Here is a 22446-nt window from a genome sequence, read left to right on the forward strand (position 1 = left end):
ACTCAGCTCAATCCTTTTGATCTACAATTAAAATCTTGAATTAGATTGATCTTTAAAACCGTTACTAGATTGGATGGTTCTAGGTCCTTGTAAAGTTTGTTACTAGATTAATTTAGTAGTCTATAAAAACCACGTAATTATTTTATATTATATATGTAAATTAAAATAATATAACATGGAACAAACAACATTTCCCCCCCTTTTTTTTATTATAATAAAATATCATACATGGAACTGCTGGACGAGACTACAATATGATTTGGTCAAGTTAGATTTTCGCCTTGCCTTATTTATATTCACTTGAACATTGCATAATGGGTTAGTCCTAGGTTTTCATAAGATTCACACTGTATTTTTGTTTTTTAAAATTATTTTTTATTTAATTATACAATAATAAAAAATAAATATTTATTACCATAAATTAAATATAAAATATTTATTTGAGACGACATCACTGAAACTTTTTGAGAAATTACAAAATTAATTTAAAAACAATGTTTAAATATAAACTCCAAGGTGGATAATCGCCAAATCGTCAGGGACTGAAATATAATTTTCCCGAAAATCCTCTATCTCTGGCGTAATAAGACCCTACAGCGAGAGAGCGAGACAGAAATCCAAAAAAATCTGCGTTCTGAACACACAAACACGCACTTCACTTCAAGCTCTCTCTCGAAAAAAAATAAATAAATAAATTCATCTCGTCCTTTTTACCTCATCTCCCTCGCTCCACTTCTTCCCGGATTTAATATTCTCTTCAGAGGTAAAAATATCCATTAGTTTTTGTTGTTAATTTCCCTTCCTTTTCTTTTGAAAAACCTAACGGTCTGTTTGGTTTCCTAGAATAGTTGAAAGAAAATTAGAATAAAGCAGTTTACATGGTTTGTGAATGTTAGTAATTGCCTTGTTGTGGTTTTTATGTAGCCAAACAGAGCGTTTTCTTAGTTAATCTGGGATTAGAAGTTGCGTTTTGACTGTTACTGTACTCATTTAGGGTTACGGAGACTTAGATTAGATTTAATTTGCTCAGCTAATGCAAAACCTAATATTTTTATGGATGCTAAGCTTATTGAAATTTTATTTGTTGTTGGAAATCTTGTATTATTTTATTAATTTTACTGGTGAGCAGTACAGAAAAAAAGGAAGAATTGTATCTCTTTAAATTCTGTGAAATGGAAATAATTAATATTATTTTTTCTTTTCAGTTGCAGTTGTAATAACTAATAAGGCGTGTTTTGTGAAGTGTTGGTTTTTTTTTAGAGGATAGTTGAAATGGAGTTTGATGAGTATGACTACTTAGAGAAAACAGTTGAAAATTTGGAACCGCCAAAGGCAAAGGAAACTGCCAATGGCGGGGATGATAAGGTGAAATCTAGGGAAAAGGATCGTTCACGGAGTTCGAAGCATAGGAGTGATGAGAAGGATCTTGGGAATGATGATGAACAAAGTCGTTCGAAGCGATCGAGATCTGGAGATGAGTCCAGGGATCGTGAGCGGAGTAAAGAAAGGAGTTCATCCCGTCATCGGTCACAGTCTAGAGATGGAGAGAGGGATCGGCACAAGAGTAGCAGGGAACATCGAGATAGGGACAGAGGTCGGGATAGAGATAGGGAGGAGAGAAATGGGAAAGAAAGGGATCGTGATCGTGATAGGAGGGAACGTGACCGTGATGGTGAAAAGGAGAGGGAGAGAGATAAGGAGAAGGAAATAGAGCGGTCACGCCGAAGTAGGAGTAGATCGGAAAGGCGTAGAAGTGATCAAGATGAAAAGGATAGAGAGAGGAGCAGGGACAGGGAGCTTAGAGAAAAGGACAGGGAGCTTAGAGAAAAGGAAAGGGAGAAGGAGAGGGAGCCAAGGGAACGAGACAGAGAAAGCAGGTGCCTTTCATTTTGATATTCTTCTTCATTTTTTTATCTATTACTTATCCCATGTCTTTATATTAACTTCATGGTTGATGCAAATATGAGTCAGTGAAACTTATCTTGTGGTTCTGTGAATCTGTTTAGTTGATAACTATTTTCCAGTGTAATTCTGCTGTGAGTGGCTGTGCGCGTATGTACTGTATTTGTAATGACTTTCAATTGTTGATATTAAGCATAAGAAGGGTGTGGTCGTAGGTGCAAGCTGCCTAGTTTAGTTGATAAAGTCAATTGGCACCGTTCCAAGAGATTTGGGATGAAATATTACTCACTCCTGGGATTAAGATAGATGTAAAAAAAAATCTGCAACTCAACTATTGAATGAACAAGTTTAATAAGTGGTTTATATCATTTTGAATTTGATGGAAAAATAATGTTACTCTCTTCTAAAAGCTTGTGCAATTCGTATAATATAAATTCCTAATGGGGCGACCTTCCTAGCATGATAATTCATGATTAGTGTCCAGAGTTCTGCTCAAACAAAATCTTAATCCTCCCCGATTTACTAAATTTGCTTTCTGGATCTTCTACTTGGTTCTTCTCCCTCCCTCTCTTTCTCTCATTTTTCAAGGGTTTCATTCTACAATGTCTTTGGATTTCTGTCTGGATCTGGTTGTGTGGTGAGATTTACTTTTTGAATGTTAGCTTGGACCATGTTTGATGACAGTTACAGTAAGTTTGGACAGAGGTTATCTTTCTGCAGGGATCTGCTCTGCACTGTTAAGACATCTCTTTCATTGTATAGAATCCAGATCTATATTGTGACCAATGTATTTTGAATCTGCTTATTCTTATTATCGGGGTTCAGTGATGCTCACTAATGGCCTCGGATGTTGACGGATCAATGGTTGTGCAGGCATTATCTATTGATGCATAACTTTTTTGTCCAGATGTCATATTATAAAGATATACGAGAAAGCTGGAGATGGGAGACCATTGACATTTGTTGTTCATAGTTGCTTGCAATTGTGGCTGCTGAACTTGAGGATGATGATTTTATGCCTTTAGAATTGTAGATGGATTCAATATTCACTTGGCAGTCTTATGAAGAAGTGACTTGTCAATCAGAATGCCATGAGAGATGTGCTGCAAATATTTGCTTTCACATGTTCTCTCCTGCTTTGATAAATTCCTTTCTAGACGCTCCTTAGTCCAATGGTCTTGTTAAGCTATGTCTTCTCTTTAATTATGTGGTGATTTCATGTCCAGCTGTGCTGGATTCAGTCCTGTTTTGGGTGTCCAAATACAATTGCCATAGGCTTTTTCTTGGTCTGTTTTCTTCCTCACAATATTCATATCTCTTTATGGGTTTTTATTCCATTGTTTTAACGAGCTCTCTTATTATTGGATCTCAAATCTCATTTAGTTACTTATACTATTAACTATCTTGAAAATTCTGAATATTGAACATTAGATTCTGGGACTCGCAGATATGCTAGAGCATTCAGATGGTCTTTCTGGCAATTGAGCCAGGCACAGGAACTCAGGTCACGGGTCTTAAATGTTTCTTCATAGGCTGTCTGGAATCATTTAAAAGCTTGCATTGCAAGATTGAGGGTTTCAGTGTTGTAGGTTTTGACCTGGGTGCTGATGTCATGTTGTGATTTTTGTTATCCTCCAGATTTGGACTTAGTTGCTTAATTAAATTTATTCTGTTGCAGAAATGCTGGTGAGGGAGTTATGAGCTTTGGTTAAGAGAAGCACTTCATCTTCTGATACTTGTGGAAAACTCTGTGGGCTGCAAGCATTTGTTTTAATTCTTTTTTTGCAGGATAGATTAAATTGGAAAAAAGTACCTAATTGCCTATCTTGAAATTCTAGGTTTTAGATGACCAACCGTGCTCCCATAGTCTTTGTAAGAATATTAAATCACAGATTGACAAATATGTTCGTCATCATGCTCAAAATTGTTTTGGATGTCACATTGATTCAACTCTTGTATGGATTTGATAAAAAAAAATATCTCAAGACCTTACTTGGTTAAATTCTTTTGCAAGATTGACATACATAATAATAGTTATCCACAGCTTATGTACTATGGATGCATGATGATGATTCACAGCTTTTGTTTTAGTTGTCAACATCATCTGAGTGGTGGCATTTGTGTAAATTGCTTTTGTTTATATTGTTAGATATAGATGTTCCAAAAAACTGTATGGTGATAATCTTAACTTCGAGAGGTTTCAGTTTCCTTCTGCGTGTATTTTTCTATAATCTACGGGACTGGTAGTAAAACTGTGGGGAATGATATTAGCTTCTGAGTGCTTATTTCCTGCCTTCTGCTGATGGTTTCTTTTTTGGGATTTACAAATTTAACTCTATTAAGTTGTTAACAGGTCACATTAATGCATATAGGTCCATTGGTATTGCCATTAATAATGATACTGTTTCCATTTAAGATTATGTTTTTATCGAAGGTGCAAATTTATTAATTCATCACTTGAAGTTGGGTTTTGTAGTTCACTTCTCTCAGTTGCAATTTGCAACATTGGTCCTCAGGTTGGTTCTTGTTAATTTTAAGATGAAGATGTCTTAATTTCAACATACATTCACAGTTCCTCTCATGTTAACGTTGTCCAGTTGCCTGCAGGACTGTGTTTCGTGGGTTCGGTGTTTTAACTTGTATTGGAGACATTTTTTATAATGTTTTGTATTGTTTTCTACCTTTTCTTTAATGATGATAAAGCAAACATAAGAAAAAAACCTCCTTTCTTTTGAAGGAGAAATTAGCATTATATTTGTATTTTCTTTATGAATGTTTTAGTTCCTGGCTGTTTTCCTCATTGTTTGATACTGGTTATATAAATGAGATCAATAATTTTAATTTCCATTGTCTTGCAGAAGATATAAAGAAAGAAAGGAAGAAGCAGTGGAGCCTGAGGTTGATCCTGAACGAGATCAAAGGACAGTATTTGCCTATCAGGTCAAATATAGACATGTTTGATATAAATTATGTTGTGTTCTCAACGCTTTAGCTGTAATACACTCCATTTCACATGGTTTTGAACTTTGATTCTAGTGAAAATTTTTTACAGATATCTTTAAAGGCGGATGAAAGAGATGTCTATGAATTTTTCTCTAGGGCTGGCAAGGTTAGTTCTGTAGCAATTCTTTACACAACTAATGGGGCTAATCTCTTAATTGGAAGAGAGATATGAATCAAGTTCACATTGTAATATTTTACCTGTTAGATCACCTGCTTGTCAATTAACTTTTATGTGCTGTGTACATGAACAATAAACATAAATTCGTGGCAGCAACCACAAATTCACTGTTACTTGGAGAGGTGATTGTTGTTTGGTCACTTTTTATACTTTGTTTCTCCCTGTTGTTTCTAATACTCTTAGCACAACTTTCAGGTGCGAGATGTACGTCTCATCATGGATCGCAATTCAAGACGTTCAAAAGGAGTTGGGTAAGTTATATTTATAATGATCAGCATTCCGTGACTTCTTTGAAGTGATTTTCTCTTGCTTATCTTTATTTTGCTGGATAGTAGCCATATTTCTCTTTTGGCTTTTAATCACTCAGGTCCATCAATTTGAAAAAAACTGAAAAAATGGAGTTTTTGGTATATATTGTTGTCAATTTAATAGAAATTTACAGTTTTGTAGTGATTTTGCTAGTTATTTGAGCTCTTAATGGAGCAAACAGAAGTCACAAAAAAAGTTTATGGTTTTGGAAGTTATTTGTGGACTACCTAGAGTTAATATGATAATGCTAGTCTAGTCTCCTCTGTTACATTTGTTTTTCTTAATTACAATCTGACTCTTGTTTTTAGGTATATATAGTTCTATGAGGTGATTTGCAATATTGCTTCTTTACTTTGTAGGTATATTGAGTTCTATGATGCGATGTCAGTGCCTATGGCGATAGCACTCTCTGGACAGCTCCTCCTTGGTCAACCAGTGATGGTGAAACCTTCTGAAGCTGAAAAGAATCTTGTTCAGTCAACTACTGCTGTGACATCAGGTGGACTTACAGGCCCCTACTCAGGAGGGGCTAGAAGGTTGTATGTTGGCAACCTGCATTTCAACATAACAGAAGATCAACTTCGTCAGGTAAGCACTTTTTCTGTATTTCTTTTGACACTGATCTATATCCAGAATGTGTTTATTCATTTCAAATTCTCTGGTTTTCGAATAAATTGGCTTGATATATAACATTACTAGGGGAGTTGTATATTAACATAGAGAAACTTTTGGCCCTGTACAGTTTTCATGATTTTTTGTTTATGATAACTTATTATTGTTACAATGTCTCTTTATTCCCTCTAGTTAGGATTGTGTTTTTGTTTTGTTTTTCCAAGGTGACATTTTCTGACTGTACAGGTATTTGAACCATTTGGTGCTGTGGAGTTGGTGCAATTGCCTCATGATGAAAGCGGGCATTGCAAAGGTTTTGGTTTTGTCCAGGTGAGTTTTGTCAGCAATAAAGTTGCCTTTGAAAAAAAAATCCAGTGAAAAGTTGCAAGTTGAGTTCCAAATGCATGTTTTGTCTTAAGACGGAAACAGTGACCAAGACCTTAGAACTGATGTAAAGATTGTTGAAGAAGCTACTTTTGTCCTTCATGTTTAAACAGTTTCTTGTACAATCCCCAAATACTCTTCATGGCTGAACCTAGCCTTTTCATCCAATTGGCCTTAAACAGTCATACTTCAAATCCTCTGGAAATTGGAGACTAATTGCGTTCACTTGCACTTCCACTGCAGTTTGCACGTCTTGAAGATGCCAGAAATGCATTAAACTTGAATGGACAAGTTGAGATTGCAGGAAGGCCAATCAAGGTAATTTCATCCTTCCTCTTAATTGCATCTTCCCTTCCTGTGTTCTCTGTGTTGATGGCAGATCTCATACATTCATTCAAATACATTAGAAATTCTTATGTTCTTGCTTGCTGTTTAGGTTTCAGCTGTTACTGATCAAACTGGAACACAAGATGGTGGGACAAATGTTGGTGATTTTGATGATGATGAAGGTGGTGGCTTGGTTAGTAATTCTACTTGTCTCTTGGTAACTGGTAAAGATATTGGGTCTTTTTTTTTGGCTGATTAAAAGAGGGCTTTATCAGATGAAGAGTGCACTCTCAATATTGCCCTGCTTTTCTGAATAGAGCAGTCCTTTGTTTCTTGATGCAGCAAATAGAAGATGGAAAAGGATTAAGGTTATAACAAATGGAAAGTGAAACCAAAAAAGTTGTGACTGCTTACAGTCAATCTTATGTTGCTAACTGTCATATTCCTAGTGTGTATCTGGTAACTATTTTGAATCATACCTAATCTTTTTTTCAAATTTCAGGCCTTGAATGCACGTTCTCGGGCACTTTTGATGCAGAAATTAGATCGTACTGGCACTGCCTCAAGGTTTGCCTCTTCCAAACTTTTCTTTTGGATTGGATTTGCCCGATTTGATTGAGTTGACATCTACTTCCTTTCTTTTCAGTATTGCTGGTTCACTAGGCTCCCCTGCTCTACCAACAGCACCGATCCTTGGGGCCACACCCTTAGTGTCTCCTGCTGTTGCTCCTCTTTTATCAGGTTCTGTTCCAGCTATACCTGGACTTCCAGTTCCAGGCCTTCAACTTCCGGCCACTGCAATTCCAACCATGGATACAATTGGAGTCCCAAGTGATTGTTTATTTTTGAAAAACATGTTTGATCCAAAAACAGAGGTTAGTGGACTCACATTTTTTGTAGACTTTATGATTTTTGGTTGTGGTTTAGTTTTGCTTAGACTAGACCATATCTTGACAGACCGAACCAGATTTTGATTTGGATATTAAAGAAGATGTCCAAGAGGAATGCTCAAGGTTTGGAAATGTGAAGCATATTTACGTAGACAAGTAAGTACTGTTTTGATGCGGAGTGCCATTCCTTCTCTTTGATCGGTCTGCTCTGAAATTTGTCAAATAAATGTTTTTAAAGTCTATCCACTCCTGTGATATTAATACATCTTCCTCTTGATGAGATTGTTGCCACTTATTTTATTTCTTGCTTATTGTGCTATACATATTCAAGCTGATGAAATCCTGGCTATTTTGTCTCTTTCGTGTTTCTTATGCACGGTTCCTTTTTCCCTTGGAAAAAACAGGAACAGTGCCGGTTTTGTTTACATGCGATTTGAGAATGTGCAAGCTGCAATAAATGCACAGCGCGCTCTCCATGGAAGATGGTTTGCTGGGAAGTTGATCACTGCAACTTTCATGGTAATCGTACATTTTCTTGCTTTGTTTATGAATTAACTTGTAGATACAACTCATGTTGCAAACGAAATTCTGCAACACTTGCAGGTGCCCCAGACCTACGAGGCTAAGTTTCCTGACAGCAGATAGGAGTAAATGATTTTTGGTGTGCAAATTCACCACCTCGTCTGTTAATTTTGACTCTGTCGTGTTGCGCTGTTGTTTAGGTTAGGTGAGATAGATGTTGGAAGAGACATGTACATGATATTACTGTCAAGTTTCGCAAGAAATTCAGACCTATTTGTGTTTTGTAGGTTTTGTCTGCATCTCTTCTTTATGCCCTGCCCAGCCCAAAAACAAACTTATAAATCTATAGGAACCAACCCAACTAAAATCAGCCCACGACGAGGTTGAAGCCCTGTAGGAGTCGGAGGATGTGAGAAAACTGGCATCCCATCATCCATACTAGCACCTGCCTGATTTATGTAATCAGGGGTCCATTGTGTACTTGTGTAGTGACCCAAATGGTCGCGAATTAAACCGCAGCAATAGCCTTGTCCGGACTCCCTCTACTGGCACCGTCAGGTTTTAGCTTCACCAAGTTTGGTGGACGGCAGGCCAGCATGGTGGCCTGGATTTCCTCGTATGAAACCGTCGGTGCTTAGCTTCGCCCAATTGAGGGGCTGGGGTGGCGAAACAGCACGGTGGTCTGGATTCCACGATTCATCCAGTTTGATGCAGGGGTAGATCAGCGCGTTGGCGCTCATTGGTGGGGGTTACAAGATAAGCTTCGAGGTTCCGAAATTTCCTGTAAGGCTATTCTTTATAGCTTTTGTATCACCCCGTGATTTTAATTGGAATTTTAGCCAATGTTTTACATAGGGTTATTCTTTTTATTAATATATATATAACTTCACTTATATCAACAAGTATTAATAGGTCTCGTATAATAATTTTTCCAATTTAATTCTAACCCCATTATTATTTTCTTTCCTTGTCACGATTTGCTATTTAATTTATCTCAACACTTGTCTTTCAACGATTTAATATTATTTTTACTCTATAATTTTCAACATAGTTTTATCACACGCTTCTTCTAGATTTTTCACTCTATAATTTCTATCCCTGGACGTCCATATCATATTTCATATTATTTTTAAATCACACCACTTGTATGGTTTAACGAATTAAAACGAAAATTTTGCAAAATTTCTCCTATACAGACCATGCCCAAAGTTTTATCCCGCTAATTCCTGTATGAAAACCATATTACAACTTAATTTTTACATAGTAGCCTCAGGCATGCTCTTAGTTAATTTATTCAATCTCCCATATCCTTTCACATCATATAATATAATTGATAATATAATATACAAATCTTTTATTTTACCTTCTACATTCACTAAGTTCATGGTCCCCAAATTCATGGGAAGACTATGTAATCCAAATATATATATATATATATATATAATCTTTTCAAGCGTAACTTGTATAACCTTCCCAGAGAGTTAATTTCTATATATTTTCATTCAACCATATTATATCTATTTCCATATTGCATTCTTAACTCTAATTTTCTTAGTCCAATCACATTTATTAACATAATACAACAAAAAAAACATATTAATTAAATATTCACTAATTAGAAGAAAACTAAGATGCTAGCAATCTACCTATTCTTTTAATCATGCGGGCTTCTCCAGCAGAAGATCTTATCCTCATTATCTCTCTTGTTTTACAGGAAGATTTTTATATCAGTACCTCATTTAATTTTCATTGTCAGATTTAGATTCAAGTTATTTCAATTTTATTTATACAATTTTCATCTTCATGCTTTATTTCTTTTAACTTTGATACACACACATATAATCTCAACAATTTTCCCCAATTACATAACTTGCAAAATTCAATTTAAACCTTTAATGATTTTGCTTTGATTATATTGCTCCTTTAAACCCTTTAAGCCATTTACTTTCACATATACATGTACAATATCTTTTCTTTAAAATCATGTAATCCCTTTATCCATTTCCAGTGTTACTAATGTACTTACCAACCTTTTGATTTACGAAGATCAACACTAATAAATCCCCCCCCCCCCCCACGTAAATTTCTCTTATCATATCATTAGTCTTTTATATAATCTATTATGTCATATCACCATAATCTTGCATAATTGTCAACATTTTCTAATTATATACATTAGCCTTCTAATATCTCACTTTTTTGAACCATTTGTTTTGTGCAGGGATGAACACGATCTGTTGAAAGCCCAGTCCTTGCTCCTTGACGCCCCCATGAACACGATCTGGTTTCTACATGCTTTAAAACATTAGCTAGAAAGAGAGAGAGATGTTAAAGACTTGATGGTGCTGATACTACCTGTTGCCGTTCTCTCTCTCTTGAAACTATGAGTTTGGTCCCATTTAAGTTACAGTCATCAGATAGAAGGAACAAATGGAAACAATAGCACCACTCTTCTTACTTTCCTACGCCTCTTGATGAGCAGTGAGTGGAGTTGCCACTTTCTTCAACAGTAATAGAAAGTCCAAATTAATAAAGCGAGAACGAAACAAGGATTCGAAGTTTTTCATAGATCACCAACGCCTACCCTCAAGATCTCCAAACTTAGATTGCGGACCCAACTCCAAAACACCAGGTCTCGTCCAGATTTAATTGAGTCATGGTTGACCTGTTGGGTCGATTAGGTTGTTATCCCAGACAATTTTTTAATAAATATTGAGACTGATTTGAATTTAAAAATTATCGAGCTGGTTCTGTTTCGGATTTAAAAACTATGAGCCGAGGTCTTGAATAAAAAAGTATTAAAATAATATATATTTTTTATTTTTTTAATATAAATAAATTAAAATAATTTAAAAATTTCAAAAAAAATATTAATTTAAAGTTTTATTTTTTTTAAAATATAAAAACAAATCCCTTTCTTTATCTTTTTAAACCAATAGTTAATGAAGATTTTCATCAATTATTAAAGCAATTATAAATGTAGTGGTTACACCAAATCTAGTTATGATTTGTTCCTAGTTTATAACACCAAAAACATTTTTGCTACGGATATAAAAATAAATTTTTTATTAACCTTTTAAATTCGAAATATATAACCTTTTTATTGGATTAGAAAAAATAAATATAATTTTGAAATACAAACTAGTTCAAGATATTCTTGATGATTTTATTGAAAAAAAAGAACAGAAAAGAAAAGAAACTCATATAAAAAGGGTGGAATTCATATTTTTTTTTTGAAAATAAATTAAATTAAATCCGACCTCCCTCCTTCTCGGACCAAACCATAGATGTCATAATAATGATCGTCGTCGTCAAAGCCATAGTCATCTTGGATGATAGTTGCTTTTTATATTCCCCATCTCATCATTTATAGCCTTACATTTCTACTCTTCTAGCCAATCTTTCTAGCTTGAACAGACTTCATATCCATTCTCATAACAAAACCAAGTTCTTTAGTACTAACTAGAGGAATTAATTCCAATATTATGGAATTAGTTGAAGAAGTGGTGATTGTGGGAGCTGGAATAGCTGGACTTGCAACATCTTTAGGGCTTCACAGGTACGTACTAGATTAATTATATGCGTGTAACAAATATTACCATGTTAAACTTGACCTGCGAGTATTCAATTGCAGGCTTGGAATTCGAAGCTTAGTGTTGGAATCATCAGCCGGTTTGAGGGTCACAGGATTTGCTTTCACAACATGGACTAATGCTTGGAGGGCATTAGATGCTGTTGGTATAGGTCACTCTCTCCGACAACAACATGGATTCCTCGAAGGGTATCTAACTAGCCGTTTAACTTCTTGCCAGCATCCCATTTCACTAGTTACTTTGTTGGCTTCAACTCCCAAAATTGTCTTTCTACTACTGGAGCATGTCAAATCTGAGATAGAAAGGCCCTTAATATAGCATTTACATGTAGAAACTTGCTAATTTGACCCTGACTTTGGTTCTATGAAGCTCATATGAAGGGATCATTTGACTGCAGATTAATTGCTAGCTCTACTGTTGTGAGCAAACCTGGCTGACAGACATCTTTTAAGGTCAAAGGGACTATGTAAGTAATCGGACACTAGCCATGAGGATTCAGTGTAAACATATATATTCATTAATTTTGTATGCCATGTATTTGATGGTGAATTTTAGTAATCGGCCCATTAATTTGGTGTACAGTGGAGAACATGAGGTTCGTTGTGTGAGAAGAAAATTGTTGCTGGAAGCCCTTGAAAAAGAACTCCCAGATGGTACCATAAGGTACTCCTCCAAGGTGGTTTCTATTGAGGAATCAGGCTACTTAAAGCTGGTGCATCTTGCTGATGATACCATCATCAAAACCAAGGTATAAAAATTACTGCACTTTTTTGGTGGCTATTATTTCAGTACTAATACCGTGGAGTATGAAAGAACTACTGAGTCCAGTGTTTCTATGTTTATATATTTATATATGTGTGTGTGTGGGGGGGAAATATTTCTAAGCCAGCGAATTTCAATGTCTATGGAAGGTATTGATTGGTTGTGATGGGGTGAACTCAGTGGTGGCAAGATTTATAGGCTTCAAGAAGCCAGCTTTTGCCGGCCGATCAGCTATTCGGGGTTATGCGGATTTTAAGGTTAATCATGGCTTTGGCTCCAAGTTCCTGCTGTTATTTGGCGAAGGGGTTCGATCAGGTTTCCTCCCTTGTGATGATACAACTATATACTGGTTTTTCACTTACATTCCCACTGGCCAGGGTAATGAACCTCTCTCAACTTACAATTGGATTTTCTGATCAGATGTAACTGTCAAGATTCAAGAATATTTGTTGATGACCATGTAATTGTATATATAATAATATTTTTCTTGTAGACAAAGAGCTAGAGGATAACCCCACCGAGATTAAGCAATTTGTGCTGAGCAAACTCGGAAATGTACCTGATCACGCTAGGACATCTGTGGAAATCACTGAGCTAGATAGCATCACTTCATCTCCTTTAAGGTTTAGGCATCCATGGGAGGTTCTATGGGGAAATATAAGTAAAGGCAATGTTAGTGTAGCGGGTGATGCTCTCCATCCCATGACACCAGATATTGGCCAGGGTGGGTGTGCTGCTTTAGAAGATGGTGTTGTTCTAGCTAGGTGCCTCGCCGAGGCCTTGAAGGAGGAGTTAAATGTGGAAGGTAAAGAGAAAGAGAGAGAAGAATACAAGAGGGTTGAAATGGGGTTGAAAAAATACGCAGCGGAGAGGAGATGGAGAAGTTTTGAGCTCATAAGCACTGCTTATATTGTTGGTGCTATACAACAAGGTGATGGAAAAATAATGAAAATCTTGAGAGATGCAATTATGGCTAAATTTCTTGCTGGATTGCTACTAAAGAAAGCTGATTTTGATTGTGGAAAGCTCAATATTTCTTGATCCTACTCTTGTCCTTGTAATCCGTAAAATCTCTTACTATGAATTAAGATCCTGCCGTGTTTTTCTTTTTGTAATTTTTCTTGATGCAATCGGTAAGCTTCGAAATAAAGGTAAGCCTTTTTATTTATATTGGATTCAATAAATGTATTATGTTCTTCATCCATTACGTTTGTTCATGCAATCCGTATAGTTCAATATACAAGAAGCAGCAGCAGCAGCTGCTGCTGCTGATACTAGTCCTTTTTACTATCATGACATATTTCTCTTCCAAGAGATAAATAATATAAGAGGAGCTAGTCCTTTTTTTTTGGTATTGTATGGCATGTTAATATATCACATCAAGATCAAGTTGGTATGAACAGTATTTGAAATATACTCGTGATATCTAGGAAGAAATTTATTATATGTTTGAGGAATTTATAAGCGTGTCAAGTTTTGGCGCATCAAAGAAAGTAGAAAGGACCAGGTAGCCACTGCACAACCAAGTGTCAAACGTTCTAACTACATAGGAATATCTTTTATTTAACATGATTATAAACAAAATATATTTATTTACTAGTCTACTATATTTACAAGCTATAGGATTACAGGTATTTTGATTTTAGTGATAATGCAACGGGCCCTTGTACGAGTCCTTTTTCATAGGTAGTTAATTCTGTTTCACAAGTAGCTGCATGCAGTGCAGAGTTTAATGTTCCAAACTTCTCCCATCCAAGACAAGCACATGACGATCGGAATGCAAGACTTCAGCCCTCCCGTCCAGAGCCTTCCCCTCGGATGGAAAATCGGTGTAAAAGAAGCGAACCAGGGAAAAGTTTCCTACAAACATCAATGGATAATGACGGCCCAGTTAACGAGACTCGTTCAGGTTCGAACCACAGTTCTCGAACCAAAGCAAGCAAACACAACAACAACCACAATCGCAGATGAATGCCACTCCCTCATTGGGAGAAGGGAAGCTGGTTCGGCCTGATCCTCCTGCTTTCAGAAACTCAAAGCCTCCTCGTGAAACACCCAAGCAAGAAGCTTCTTCTCCTGAGACCGCGAAATTAACCAGCATCTAGCTGTGAAATACTTAGCTCTGCAAAAGCAGGTGTTCCTAGGAAACAAGGATTTGCATCAGACTTAAATAAGAACAGTCGAGGAAACCCATATGATTCTGCCAAAAATTCCAACACTGGAGGGCGTGGACCAAATCCTAACCTCTAAAGTTCAAAATCAAATGGTGCCGTTGATCAGGGTGGACAAAAGGGATTTGGGATATTCATTCGAGGCAGCCACATGCCAATCCAAATCGACTATCTAAGCCAAACTAAGCTGCAGAAACAGCATGTAAGCGATAGTTATTGCAGCAAATAGCTTCATGCTACCAACCATTCCAGTGAAGATACCAACCCATTTGTCTTGAGATCAATTAGTCAGGTTTCTCTCTGTAACATTTGTGCTACTCAACACCCTTTGATCAGATGGCTGCCAAATTTCTAATGTAATTGGAACTGTTATTGAAACCTTAGTGCAGAGAATAGTACAGGGCATCCTTGGTTTCATTTTACAGCTAACAGTAGAATGCTAAGATTGACAGAAACTTTCTGGATGATTGATAATGACTGTTTTTTATTGAGAAAAATATTAAAATAATATTATTTTTATTTTTTTAAATTTATTTTTGATATAAATATCTCAAAACGATTAAAAAATATTAAAAATATTAATTTTTTAAAAATTAAATTTTAATAAAAACCAAGTTGAAACTCACTCCTAAACATTCCCTTCATGTAGGGAAAATGTTGTGCTTGCCAACACTGTTATTTTCTCATAAATCATTATGGATTGAAGCAATGATTTTTTAAAAAATTTGAATTTAATCCTCAAATTTCTTCTTTGCACAATTGAGGTTTTTTTAAATCTAAATTAGCACTCAATTACAGTTTTTTTTAGAGAGGATTGAATTGAAAGACAAAGAACTAAAGTGAAAAATACAGGTAAATATAGGTGGTGGCTTTTAATTTATTTGAAAAGTATATTTTAGTCTCCTGTGTTTTTTAGCTATTATGTGATCAGTTCTTTTAGTTTTAGAAATATTAATTTTGATACCAAACTTCGTTTTAATAATTTTTGGGTGGGGGAAAAGAGAGGGCTAGCCGGATTCTAGCCTAAAAAGATAAAGTTGTCATTGCAAAGATTGTGACCACAAAAATAGTTGATTTGCGTGTCAAATAATTCCATATAATAAGTAAAGTTCAAATTAGGTGTTTTTTTACCTTGAAAGTATCTAAAAACATATCCGAACCCAAAAGTTTTTTATTTCGGATTGTCTTTGGGTTTTGAGGTCGTTTTTTGCGTTTTTAGATGTTATAGATTGGTTCAATAAGGTTTCTAGGGTGCATTAGGTCAAAAACAAATTGAAAATGAATTTTTAGAAGAAAAAAACCAGCAACCTTGTTTTTACATCCACCATAATGGTTGGAATCTAGGGATTCCTAACAACGCATCGTTTATTTTTTAGGATGAGGGATGAATGACATGTCATACTCCTTATTAACTCAAAGAAAAAAAAATTAAAAGGCCCATGTGCGAGCCCTTCATTCATGGGTCGAGTGTCTAACCTCATTTTTTTTTAGTTTAAACCTTTTCTTATATGTCTTTTTTAAAATAATTTTTAAGTTTATATTTTACATATTTGAATTTTTTTTTCTTATTTAACCTTTTCTCAAATATCAATTATTTTTTAATTATATTGAATGTGTTTAATTTTTGAATCGTCTTGGTGTGACCACGACTCGTGTTTTAGTTTGAGATCGTCTAGGTGTGACTACGACATGTTCTCCAGTCTTTGATAAGATTGGAACCCAAAAGAATGAAATGATTCTAAAACAGATGTTAGTCTTCATAAGACTTATATAATCCAAGTTAAAAGATAATAAGCATGTGCTCGATCATTAACCAAATTTGGTGGAGGGTTTAAAGAATTTTCATAGCAAAATGCATTTACGCATGAAAAGACAATACGAATGAGTGGTATGTGCTGAGGCGACATTGAAAGGGAAAAAACAACCGATAGTGATACAAAGCCTTCTGATTAAGAGAAAGAAGAGGAAATGATGTATTTCACTTCAAATTACATCACTATTGAAGAAGATGATAATGTTGAGCTTCCCGTCAAAGAGGATGTTGAGGAGGCTCTGCTCGTTTTTAAGCCTACAATGGATGAAAAGGCTACTAAGGGGCAAACATTAGCTAATTTTCTTATTTATCATCATTTTCTCGATGAATGCAAGTTTTTTAAAGACATGTCTGATAATGATGTCTTGTTCACTGAAATGTCAGAACTATGAAAAATGTTATTTTATGGAACATCACAAAAAAATAGAGTCGGAGCTAGGATAATATTTATCACACCTGAAGAAAAGGTTTTGTCGTTCACTTTCTTACTTACCGAATGTTGCTCCAATAACATGGTCGAATATCAAGCTTTAATTTTTAGGTTGAGGATGGTGATGAATATAAAGATACCTCGCCTTAAAGTTTTTGAACATTCTTAATTAGTCATTAGAAAACTCATCTCAATTTATGAAATCAAAAAGCCAGAATTTGACCTATATCACAAGCATGCACTAGAATTGATGACATCACTTTGAAACATGTATCACAAAAAGTGAATAAGCAAATTGATGCCTTAACAAATCTAGCATCAATATTAACATCATGCAGTGAAGAAATAAAAATCTCTGTATATCAAAGATTTAAGCTTTTGATTTGACTAGATTAACTATTTAAAATTATAATTTGACTCTCATACTTTAATTTCTTCCGATTAAAATCTAAATTGACTTTAAAAATTATTTTTTCTTGCAATTAAGTCATGAATAAAATTAATCAAGCCTTCCAAAATTCTCATAAAGTCCTTACCTATCTAAATTTATATTTTTTTACTCCAAATAAAAAATATTTTCACCAATAGAGTCCTTTGTCAATAGAATTGGATTGCTAATTTTGTTAATTTTTATACATTTTGGTCCTCCAACTTTTTCATTTGTCATTTAGCCATTCACCACCAACTTGGACAATTTTATAGGCTTTCTTCGTATATATCATCTTGTGTTTTAGATTTTCTTTTTCTATTTTTCTTTTTTTTCTTGATTTTTTTGTGGATTAAAAATGAGTAACAACACTTTTTAAAGTATTAAATCACCGAATCTTACTTCACAATACAAGCCAAAAATCACGTTCTTACAAAGCACAAATCTTGACTTGATTTCACAAACAAATCAAGCCATCATATATTTTAATCACGTTTTTATAAGAATATTTTAAATCGAGATTTTACCCAATTACATATTTTAATAAAATCAAATATTTATACAAGTGTTCTTGTATTATTTCATGTTTTTAAAATTGTGTCTATAGAGATAAATAGTATTTTAGTTTAAAAAATAAATAATTAATATTTATATTTTAAATCTATTTGTGAATTTTATCATTTTTCTCCCATTTCATGTCCTTTTCAATTTATTTTATTTTAAAAATAATAATATAAAAAGATTGATGGGAAAATAAGATATGTTTTAAAATAAAAAAATAAATTAAATTAAGCATAACTAAAACTGATAAGAAAAAAAATTTAATTACTTTTGAAACTAAAATGACTATTTATCTCATCTTACAAAATCAGAAGGATATAATATGTTTTAAAATAAAATAAAATAAAAAGTAAATTAAGCATAATTAAAACTGATAAGAAAAAAATAATTAATTACTTTTGAAACTAAAATGACTATTTATCTCATCTTACAAAATCAGAAGGATATAATTTATAATTTACTCTTATTTTAACTAATCGTGTTGTATATTTGTAATTAATTTAATCCAAGTCTTTGTTGGTTTTGTAATTGGTTTCATATTTTTATTATGCCAATAATTTAATATTTATATGTGCATATAATAAGAACTATGGTATAAAACAAGATTTAATTTAATAATATAAATATTTTAAAAAAACCTCTAGAGTTATTTATTTAACTACCTATTATTCATTAATACATATATATATATATATATATATATATATATATCCGGGTGGGCTGAGGACGGGGCTGGAAAGGGAAAAGTACCGTGAGTGCAAAAACTTGCCCCAGTTCTGTTTCAGGGTCAACGTCGGATTTTTAAATCTTTTTATCAGAATTCAAAGCGACACCGTTTCAGCGAAGAATATTTTCCTCCTCTCTCTTCACTCCAGTTTGTTAGACTTGTACTGAAAGAAAACTAGGTTTAAACACCAACCTCTCTCCATCTCCAATTTCTCCCAAATCAAAATCTCTTTCAGAAACCCTAATTTCTCTCCCATCCTCTCTCTTTAATCATGACTCAAGACGTCGAGATGAAAGAGCAGCAGCAGCAACCCTCTAATTCCACCACATCATCCTCTCCTTCCACTCTCCACCGTACGTATTTTTATACGTATTTCTGTAAACATAATCAGGTTTTCGGTTATTTATCTGTAAAGTCTTAATCTTTTTGTGTTTGGTTGACTGTTTAGATTTGAAGGAGATTGCGTCGTTAATTGAGACTGGAGCGTATGCGAAGGAAGCGAGGAGGATTGTGAGAGCTGTGAGACTGACTATGACTCTGAGGAGAAAGTTGAAAGCTTCTGTGCTCTCTGCTTTTCTTAATTTTGCTCTTTCGGCGGGATCCGAGCCGTTTAATCGGTTAATTTCCTATCTTCCTAAGGTAATTTATTGAGATTTTTTTAGTAGATCGTGTAATTCTAGTTTTTTTTTTATTGTTGATTTAATTAGTTTTGGTGAATGGGAATGGAAGAATAATGAAGGGTTTTGATTATTGGATCATTTGAAGGGGAAAAATAGTATTTTTCATTGATTGATTATTTATGCTTTTGAAGTGTTTGGTCTGTTTTTAGTTCTTTTTGTAGAGATTAAACGTGAAAGACTAGTGGGTGTTTAGGCAGTGAAGAAAAGTCTGGTACTTTGATGGTTCTGTGAAGAGGATTTTCTTTTTTTGATGCTGGGGGAGGTTGAATCGTAACTATGGTGGTTAATTTTAGTGAATAAATCGAATGAAGCGTATTGGTTAATGGATGGGCAGTTAATCACTCAATGTGAAATCTTAATCTGTTTGGTGATGGTCAAAGGCAGGCCTTTATAGTTTTTTTGGAGTGTTGACTGTTTTCAGTTATCGTTGTTATGTTTTTGTAGTGCTTATGTGTGAGTCTTTCATTGGTGTTTAGGCAGTGAAGTAAAGTTTGATAATTGGATAGTGTTGTCAGGTGAATTTGCTTTGGTGATGTTGCATGCAATTGAATTTGAACGATGTTGGAAGTTTGATTGCTTAATATTTGTGGACAGGAAGATGCGCATGAAATGGAGGTTGATTCTGTGACATCTGTGACTCAAGCTCCTGCAAAATATCCCTTACCGGAACTGGAGATATATTGCTACCTGTTGGTGTTGATATTTCTGATTGATCAGAAGAAATATAATGAGGTGAAGCAGCATATAATTACAGAACGGTTGTACGTTCTTTTTTCTTTTTTCTTCCAGTGAAATAACTACATCAAGTTCTCAACAAAATTGTGCTGCTATATCGCAGGCTAAAACTTGTTCATCAGCTAGCATTGCTCGCTTGAAGAATCTAAATAGGAGGACTGTTGATGTTCTGGCATCAAGGCTTTATTCTTACTACTCACTTAGCTATGAACTCACTGGTGATCTTGCTGAAATCAGAGGGTAAATTTTCTATTTTATTGAATGCATGACCACATCAGTTAAAACATGATCTTGGGTGCATGACGAAATGTACATGGGTCTGGTTGTTTATCTCCTTGATGTCTTGGTGTCTCATCTGCGATGGTTGATGCACTCCCAAAACTATAGCAGGTCTTGATTCTGTTATAGTGTAATCTGTTATTAGCAACCTCATTTGTTAACTAACTTGAGTTTTTTTTTTCACTAACAGTAACCTCCTTGCTCTTCACCGGGTTGCAACATTGCGCCATGATGAGCTGGGCCAGGTAATTTTTCCAGTGATGAGGGACACATTGTGGGTGGCTTGCTGATTTCTTATACTTGAATGATGTTGTGATGCAGGAAACACTTCTCAACCTACTGCTCCGGAATTACCTCCATTACAATTTATATGATCAGGCAGAGAAGTTGAGGTCAAAGGCCCCGCGATTTGAGGCTCATTCAAATCAGCAGGTAACACGCACTGGACTCAGTGACAGTTATCCTTATATGTTGAATAATTAAAGCCTACAGTATAGTTGATTTTGATGGAAGAATCTTATTGGAATATAAACATAACATGAGATATAAGATTGGTTTCTAATGGTTTGCATTCTCCTCCTGGACCTGCTGCCCTTCAAAAAATAATCCAGGCTAGCATGTGCTTTTTAAACAATGCTTTGTTGGTCTTGATTTTAGGAATTTAAGTATAGCTGTTTTATGTATCACATATCGTTCTTGCTTGTCTTACATGTCAAATTGATGAAACATTGAATCTTATGGGATTGTTTGTAATGGAACTTCATTGATGTGAAAATAAACAATGTGATTTTCAAGCAATATTCAATATAGAAACAAAGTCGATTTATGGTTGTCATTTAAAAAGCCATTGGTTCTATTTTATCATGCAGTTCTGTCGGTATCTCTTCTACTTGGGAAAGATTAGGACAATTCAGTTGGAGTATACTGATGCAAAAGAGTCTCTCCTTCAAGCTGCACGTAAAGCCCCTGCCGCAGCCCTTGGTTTTCGAGTTCTATGCAACAAGTGGGCAGTTATTGTCAGATTGCTGCTAGGAGAAATCCCTGAGAGGACTGTTTTTATGCAGAAAGGCATGGAAAATGCTTTGAGGCCATACTTTGAGCTCACAAATGTAAGTCTAGGTCTTTGAAACTTGAGTCTCTTGATTTGTTTACTGAAAATGGACATCCATCTAGGCTTTACAAATATTGAGTTTGATTTAATTTTTCCGAGGAAGATGCCTCTTGCATGTCAAGGCAAGGTGCTTGAGGTTTTATTGCTGGATTTAATGGAGGCAATATTTGTTGTTTTCAGGCTGTGCGAATAGGGGACTTGGAGCTCTTTAAGTCCATCGCTGAGAAGTTCTCATCCACTTTTAACGCAGACAGGACCCTCAACTTAATTGTTAGACTGCGGCACAATGTTATAAGGACTGGACTTCGCAACATCAGTATCTCTTATTCTCGTATTTCACTGGCTGATGTAGCCAAGAAGTTGAGGTTGGACTCTGCAAATCCTGTTGCAGAGGCTGAGAGCATCGTGGCCAAGGCAATACGAGATGGTGCTATTGATGCTACATTGGATCATGCCAATGGATGGATGGTATCTAAGGAAACAGGGGACATATATTCCACAAATGAACCTCAAATTGCATTTAACTCTAGGATTGCCTTCTGTCTTAACATGCATAATGAGGCAGTACGTGCCCTTAGGTTTCCACCGAATTCCCACAAGGAGAAAGAAAGTGCTGAGAAAAGGAGAGAGAGGCAACAACAAGAGCAAGAGCTTGCGAAGCACATAGCTGAGGAGGACGATGATGAGTTTTGATTTAGTATCTGTGAAGGTGCCTGTCAGTTCATCATGGAACTCTCTCCTCCAGCTCTTTGCCTTTATAATCTGAACTCCATGGCAGGAATCTAGACCTTTTTGAGTCTATTTGTCTCGGTAATTTTTTTTTTTTTGTGATTTAGGATTCTTTCTCATAGTCGAGCAACCACTTTTAAACTATATTGAATTGTATGGTGGGTTGCTCCTTTCCTTCCCCAGAATTTATTCTCTCATTGCTGTCATTTGATTTTACTGCATTATTGTCAAATTGATGCACCCGTGCCCAGAGTGTGCCTAGTGACTTAAATTCATAAGAAATGGATACATTAGATAATAA

General features: G+C 35.1%; 3 protein-coding genes across 4 annotated transcripts; all 3 read left to right on the forward strand.

The window, feature by feature from the left end:
- Positions 1-601: 601 nt before the first annotated feature.
- LOC133699682 (uncharacterized) lies at positions 602-8413 on the forward strand. Of its 2 annotated transcripts, none has more exons than XM_062123046.1 (14): positions 602-763; positions 1206-1877; positions 4761-4842; positions 4955-5011; positions 5279-5334; positions 5752-5980; positions 6251-6334; positions 6632-6706; positions 6825-6908; positions 7218-7282; positions 7362-7590; positions 7673-7761; positions 8010-8124; positions 8209-8413. In XM_062123046.1, exons 2-14 carry the CDS (start codon positions 1273-1275, stop codon positions 8248-8250), a joined length of 1812 nt encoding a protein of 603 aa, XP_061979030.1. In that variant the 5' UTR covers positions 602-763; positions 1206-1272; the 3' UTR covers positions 8251-8413. The 2 variants fall into 2 exon arrangements, with proteins under 2 accessions (XP_061979030.1, XP_061979031.1); XM_062123047.1 differs by having other exon boundaries at positions 606-763; positions 1244-1877.
- A 3013-nt stretch (positions 8414-11426) lies between these two features.
- LOC133699407 (monooxygenase 2) lies at positions 11427-13650 on the forward strand. Its single transcript, XM_062122646.1, has 5 exons — positions 11427-11686; positions 11762-11908; positions 12303-12468; positions 12632-12860; positions 12976-13650. Exons 1-5 carry the CDS (start codon positions 11613-11615, stop codon positions 13521-13523), a joined length of 1164 nt encoding a protein of 387 aa, XP_061978630.1. The 5' UTR covers positions 11427-11612; the 3' UTR covers positions 13524-13650.
- Positions 13651-18730: 5080 nt separating this feature from the next.
- On the forward strand, positions 18731-22377 carry LOC133699668 (probable 26S proteasome non-ATPase regulatory subunit 3). The gene is made up of 8 exons (XM_062123021.1): positions 18731-18964; positions 19060-19250; positions 19886-20023; positions 20130-20266; positions 20496-20550; positions 20627-20737; positions 21175-21414; positions 21597-22377. The coding sequence occupies exons 1-8, from the start codon at positions 18883-18885 to the stop codon at positions 22107-22109; spliced, it is 1467 nt and encodes a 488-aa protein (XP_061979005.1). The 5' UTR covers positions 18731-18882; the 3' UTR covers positions 22110-22377.
- Positions 22378-22446: the final 69 nt, after the last annotated feature.

The sequence above is a fragment of the Populus nigra genome, chromosome 7 (genome assembly GCF_951802175.1).
Source record: "Populus nigra chromosome 7, ddPopNigr1.1, whole genome shotgun sequence".
In the NCBI taxonomy this organism is placed as follows: domain Eukaryota; kingdom Viridiplantae; phylum Streptophyta; class Magnoliopsida; order Malpighiales; family Salicaceae; genus Populus; species Populus nigra.